We start from the raw sequence: 7,110 nt of genomic DNA on the forward strand, positions 1-7,110 counted from the left end.
GCATTGTGTCCATGCCCTTGGACTTTGTGGAAGGTGGGACTTAAGAGCTGTGAACCAGAGCATTTGACCAAAGAAATTTCTAAGCAGCAAAGCATTTAGGACGCTGCATGGCTACTTCTAACAGCCTACTCTGAGTTATGGCAGCAAAGGCATGATGTAAAGCCAGAATTTAAAATGGAAGCAGAGCGTAAAGATTTAGAGACTTTGCAGCCTGGCCATGTGGTAAAGAAGCAGAGAGCTGGAGAATAATGCAAGGGTGAAGCAGATAAGTTGATTGCTAAAGACATTATCTTGTTTCCCCTATGTTTTCTTTAAGAAGTTTTATTGTCTCAGGGTGTATATTTAAATCCTTAATCCATTTTGAGTTGATTTTAGTATATGGTGAGAGGTATGGATCTAGTTTCATTCTCCTGCATAACGATATCCAGTTATCCCAGCACCACTTGCTGAAGAGGCAGTCCCTTCCCCAGTGAATAGGCTTGGTGCCTTTGTCAAAGATCAGATGGCAGTAAGTGTGAGGGTTGATTTCTGGATTCTCTATTCTATTCCATTGGTCAGTGTGTCTGTTTTTATGCCAGTACCATACTGTTTTGGTTATTATAGCTTTGTAGTATAGCTTAAAGTCAGGTAGTGTTATGCCTCCAGCTTTATTTTTTTTGCTGAGCATTGCTTTGGCTATTCGTGGTCTTTTATTGTTCCATATAAATGTCTGAATAGTTTTTTCCATTTCTGAGAAAAATGTCTTTGGAATTTTGATGGGGATTGCATTGAATTTGTATATCACTTTGGGTAGTATGGACATTTTCACTATGTTGATTCTTCCAATCCAAGAGCATGGGATATCTTTCCATCTTCTTGTATCCTCTCTAATTTCTCTCAGCAGTGGTTTGTAGTTCTCATTATAGAGATTTTTCACCTCCTTGGTTAACTCAATTCCTAAGTATTTTATTTTTTTGGTGGCTATTGTAAATGGGCAGGCTTTCTTGATTTCTCCTTCTGCATGTTCACTATTGGAGAAAAGAAATGCTACTGATTTTTGTGTGTTGATTTTGTATCCTGCTACTGTGCTGAAATCATTTATCAATTCCAACAGTTTTTTTGTAGAGGTTTTAGGCTGTTCGATATATAGGATCATGTCATCTGCAAACAGGGACAGTTTGACTTCATCTTTTCCAATCTGGATGCCCTTTATTTCCTTCTCTTCTCTGATTGCTCTGGCTAGTACTTCCAACACTATGTTGAATAGGAGTGGTGAGAGTGGGCATCCTTGTCTAGTGCCTGTTCTTAAAGGAAAAGCTTTCAGCTTTTCCCCATTCAGGATGATATTGGCAGTGGGTTTGGCATATATGGCTTTAATTATGTTGAGATACTTTCCCTCTATACCTAACTTATAGAGGGTCTTTGTCATGAATGAGTGCTGAACTTTATCAAATGCTTTTTCAGCATCTATAGAGATGATCATATGGTCCTTGTGTTTGAGTTTATTAATATGGTGTATCACATTTATTGATTTGCGTATGTTGAACCAACCTTGCATCCCTGGGATGAATCCCACTTGATCGTGATGAATAATTTTTCGTATGTGTTGCTGTATTCTGTTTGCTAGTATTTTAGTGAGGATTTTTGCATCTATATTCATCAAGGATATCGGCCTGTAGTTTTCTTTTTTGGTTATATCTTTACCTGGTTTTGGTATCAGGATGATGTTTGCTTCATAGAATGAGTTTGGGAGATTTGCGTCCGTTTCAATCTTTTGGAATAGTTTGTAAAGAATCGGTGTCAATTCCTCTTTGAATGTTTGGTAAAATTCTGCTGTGAATCCATCTGGTCCTGGGCTTTTCTTTGTTGGGAGCCTTCTGATAACAGCTTCAATCTCCTTTATTGTTATTGGTCTGTTCAAATTTTCTACGTCTTCACGGTTCAGTTTTGGGAGCTTGTGTGTGTCCAGAAATTTATCCATTTCCTCCAGATTTTCAAATTTGTTGGCGTATAGTTGTTTATAGTAGTCTCGCAGGAAATAGGACTGGGCACAGACTTCATGAATACGACCCCAAAAGCACGGGCAACCAAAGGAAAAATAAACAAATGGGATTATATCAAACTAAAAAGCTTCTGCACAGCAAAAGAAACAATTAAAAGAGTTAAAAGACAACCAACAGAGTGGGAGAAAATATTTGCAAAATATACATCTGACAAAGGATTAATATCCAGAATATATAAGGAACTCAAACAACTTTACAAGAAGAAAACAAGCAACCCAATTAAAAAATGGGCAAAAGAGCTAAGTAGGCATTTCTCTAAGGAAGATATCCAAATGGCCAACAGACATATGAAAAAATGCTCAACATCACTCAGCATCCGGGAAATGCAAATCAAAACCACATTGAGATACCATCTAACCCCAGTTAGGATGGCTAAAATCCAAAAGACTATGAACGATAAATGCTGGCGAGGCTGCGGAGAAAAAGGAACTCTCATACATTGTTGGTGGGACTGCAAAATGGTGCAGCCTCTATGGAAAATGGTATGGAGGTTCCTTAAACAATTGCAAATAGATCTACCATACGACCCAGCCATCCCATTGTTGGGAATATACCCAGAGGAATGGAAATCATCAAGTCGAAGGTATACCTGTTCCCCAATGTTCATCGCAGCACTCTTTACAATAGCCAAGAGTTGGAACCAGCCCAAATGCCCATCATCAGATGAGTGGATACGGAAAATGTGGTACATCTACACAATGGAATACTACTCAGCTATAAAAACGAATGAAATACTGCCATTTGCAACAACATGGATGGACCTCGAGAGAATTATATTAAGTGAAACAAGTCAGGCACAGAAAGAGAAATACCACATGTTCTCACTTATTGGTGGGAGCTAAAAATTAATATATAAATTCACACACACACATACACACACACACACACAAACCGGGGGGGGGGGAAGAAGATATAACAACCACAATTATTTGAAGTTGATACAACAAGCAAACAGAAAGGACATTGTTGGGGGGGAGGGGGGGAGGGAGAAGGGAGGGAGGTTTTGGTGATGGGGAGCATTAATCAGCTACAATGTATATCGACAAAATAAAATTTAAAAAAAAAAAAAAAAAAAAAAAAAAGTAAGATGGCAATAATAAAAAAAAAAAAAAAAAAAAAAATAAAGACATTATCTTGGCGGTGCGGCAGCCAGATGCTAATAGCGGAGAAAATGAGAGGAAAGCCCTGAAGGCATTTGAGAAGTCTGGAAAGGTGCCTCACCCATCACAGGCCCTGAAGCCTAGAAGGACTGAGTTATCCTGGAGGACAGACCTGGGGCACAGCTGCCCTCGGGATCCTGCTCCCTGCATCCCATCTGCTCCAGCTAGAGTGGCCCCAAGTGTGGTTCATGCAGCAGCTCTGGAGTGTAGAGGCCCGAAACCTCGGTGGTGTCCACGTTAGGTTAAGTCTACAGGCCGGCAGGACAGGAGAGCAGTGGAAGTGTGGCAGCCTCCACCCAGATTCCAGAGTATGTATGGAAAAGCCTCGGGACCCAGGCAGAGACCTGCCGCAGGGGTGGAGCCACCACAGAGGCCATCTACTAGAGCAACGTGGAGCAGAAATGTGGGATCAAAGTTGCAGCAGAGAAACCCCAATAGCACCATGCCTACTGGAGCCATGAGAGTGGGACTGCCATGGAGACCCCAGACCTGTGCAGTTACAAGAGTGGAACACCAGCCTGGGAGAGGTGAAGTGTGGCCCAAGACCAGGAAAGCCATAGGAGCAGAGCTGCCCAAGGACTTGGGGACCCAACCCCCACACCAGTGTGCAGAGGCAGTTGAACATGGAATCAAGGTACCTGATTTGCCAGCCTTGAGATTTAATGGCTGCCCTGCTGGGTTTCAGACTTGTTTGGGACCTGTTTTTCCTTTCTTCTGGCCTATTCCTCCCTTTTTTAATGTCTGTTCCACTATTGTATCTTGGCAGTAGATAAATTTGGTTTTCACTTTTACAGGTTCTCAGTTGGAAGGACTTTTGATTTTGGTCTTAGAGGGGACTTTGGACTTTTAAGTTGGTGCTGGACCAAACTAAGACTTTTGGGACTATTGGGATAGAATTTTGGGGTAGTATTTTGTATGTGAGAGTGACATGAGTTTTGGGGGGCCAGAGGCAGAATGATGGAGTTTGGATGTGTTGTCCCCTTCAAAACTCACGTGGAAATTTGATCTCCAATGTGGCAGTGTTAGAAACTGATTGAGTCATGGGGGCGAATCTCTCATGAACTGATTAATGCTCTCCCTGGGATAGGGGGGATTAATGAGTGAGTTTTCGGTCTATTAGTTCCTGCGAGAGCTCGTTGCTTAAAAAAGACCCTGGCACCTCCTCTCTCTCTCTTGCTTCCTCTCGTCATGTGATCTGCTTGTACCCGCCCGCTGCTGCCACTTTCCGCCATGAGTAAAAGCAGCCTGAGGCCCATGCCAGATGCAGCTATCCCAGAATCATAAGCCAAATAAACCTCTTTTCCTTATAAATTACCCAGTCTCAGGTATTTCTGTTATAGCAACACAAAACTGACTAAAACAATGAGATACAAAGCTAATTGTCACCCCTCCTGCCCATGATGTGAGGGAGGGCCAGACCCACACTGGGGGCACATGCATCACCAGATATTACCACTGTACCCCTTGTCTCCACCCAGTTGTGCCCCAACCGCCCTCCCACTCCCCATTCTCCCCCACTCCACTTGTAGCCCTAGTAATGTTCCCTCCCTCTGTAAGACCGCAGCACTACTGTGGTCTTTTTTTCCTTCCTTCCTTTCTCAGCTCCCACATATGAGCATATGAGTGAGCACATGTGGTATTTATCCCTCTGTGTGTTGCCTATTTCACTCAACATAAGTTTCTCCAGGTTCACCCATGTTGTTGCAAATGGGAGTATTTCATTCTTTTTTATGGCAGAATACAACCACTGTGGAAAACAATATGGAGGTTTCTCAAACAACTACAGATAGATCTTCCATATGATCCATCTATCCCTTTTCTGGGTATATATCCAGAAGAATGGAAATAATCATGTCAAAGAGATATCTGCACTCCCATGTTCATCACAGCTCTGTTTACAATAGCCAAGATATGGAACCAACCTAAACGTCCATCGGTGGATAATTGGATAAGGAAACTGTGGTATATATACACTGTGGAATAATTTTGTAGCAGTTTAAAAATACACAGTGCATTTATTATAGTTGCCTTTCTGTGCAATAGATCACTAAAGCTGGTTCGTCCTGTCTAACTTAAACTTCGTACCCTTTGATCAATACCTCTCCTGTCCCCATCACCCCCTTCCCCAATGTCTGGTAACCCCCCTTCCACTCCGTTTCTATGAGTTCAACTGTTTTAGATTCCACATATAAGTAAGATCACGTGGTGTTTCTCTTTCTGGACCTGATTTATTTCACTCAGCATAATGTCCTCCAAGTTCATCCACGTTGTCCCATCTTTTCCTCATTCTGACATTAGCCAAATAGATTTTTTGGGTGACTCCTCTGAACAAGTAGAAGAATATGTGTATGTGCACTATATCAAGCTAAGTAGCTTTATAAAGAATCATAGGGTCACATCATTTTAGAGCCAGATCTATTTCAAACTTTCAAATCTATGTACGGGAATATTCAGACCCTGACTTGGAGTGAACTCTTCAAGGTCACGTGCAAGAAAAAAACCTAATATTAAACTCATGGCCATAAAAGATCTACAACAAATACCAGATTACTTGGCTATGATTTTTATTTCTAAAATGCATTAATTTTTTCAGTCATTAACATAAATTCTCTCCCTTTGTTTAGTTCTGTATTTCATCCAATTATTTCGATAGTCCATCGTGACAAGTTATTTCTTTTATTCTTCTCCTCCTCCTCTTCTTTCTTTTCTCACTCCAGAATTTAGGCACTGAAGGACTATGGACCAAAGCAATTATAGTTCTTTACATGGCTTTATTCTGCTTGGCTTCTCTGACCATCCCAAACTGGAGACAATCCTGTCAGGAGTTGTCACCATCTTCTACTTAATTACACTGGTAGGTAACACAGCCGTCATTCTCGCATCTCTCCTGGATTCCCACCTCCACACACCAATGTACTTTTTCCTCAGGAATTTATCATTCCTAGATCTATGTTTCACAACCAGCACTGTCCCTCAGATGCTGGTTAGCTTGTGGGGACCTGACAAGACCATCAGCTATGTGGGTTGTGTCATTCAACTCTATGTCTACACGTGGTTGGGTTCTAGTGAGTGTCTTCTCCTGGCTGTTATGTCCTATGATCGTTTTATAGCTATATGTAAGCCTCTGCATTATTTTATGATCATGAACTCACATCTGTGCCTCAAGATGATTGTCATGGTCTGGAGTATTAGTTTGGCCAATTCTGTAATATTATGTACCCTCACCCTGAATTTGCCTAGATGTGGAAACAAACTTCTGGATCATTTCTTGTGTGAGTTTCCAGCTATGGTCAAGATAGCTTGTGTAGACACCACAACAGTTGAAATGTCTGTTTTTGCTTTAGGCATTGTCATTGTCCTTACACCCCTTATTCTTATTCTTATATCCTATGGCTACATTGCCAAAGCTGTGCTAAGAATGAAGACAAAAGCAGGTCAACGAAAAGCAATGAATACCTGTGGATCTCATCTCACTGTGGTGTCAATCTTCTATGGAACTGTCATCTACATGTACCTGCAACCAGGTAACAGTGCCTCCAAAGACCGAGGCAAGTTCCTCACCCTCTTTTACACCATCGTCACTCCAAGTCTCAACCCTCTCATTTACACCTTAAGGAATAAGGACATGAAGGTTGCACTAAGGAAACTGATGAGAGTTCCCCACAAATCTTCAAAAAAGAAGAGGAACTGGAAGTCATAGAAAAATATTAGCGTGAATAAGGCAATTAAATATGTTTTCTAATTGTTTTTATACTAAAACAAGTCATTCTTAGATCATAAAGATCAATTAATATAATAATTCTTATATATAAACATTTTGTGGATGCAAATAATATTAGAACCATCCTACTTAGTTCTTTTTTGTCTCTAAATACTTATGTGTTTTCAGGGAAAATACGTCATTAGGA

The 7,110-nt window shown here is 41.0% G+C and overlaps 1 protein-coding gene across 1 annotated transcript; it reads left to right on the forward strand.

Moving 5' to 3' along the window:
- The first annotated feature begins 5,939 nt into the window (after positions 1-5,939).
- LOC134378732 (olfactory receptor 2W1) lies at positions 5,940-6,902 on the forward strand. Its single transcript, XM_063098039.1, has one exon. It carries the CDS (start codon positions 5,940-5,942, stop codon positions 6,900-6,902), a length of 963 nt encoding a protein of 320 aa, XP_062954109.1.
- Positions 6,903-7,110: the final 208 nt, after the last annotated feature.

Source organism: Cynocephalus volans, chromosome 5 (assembly GCF_027409185.1).
Source record: "Cynocephalus volans isolate mCynVol1 chromosome 5, mCynVol1.pri, whole genome shotgun sequence".
Lineage (NCBI taxonomy): Eukaryota > Metazoa > Chordata > Mammalia > Dermoptera > Cynocephalidae > Cynocephalus > Cynocephalus volans.

Coding starts and splice junctions, on each gene's coding strand:
- LOC134378732 (XM_063098039.1), top strand. CDS start 5,940: ATGGACCAAAGCAATTATAGTTCTTTACATGGCTTTATTCTGCTTGGC.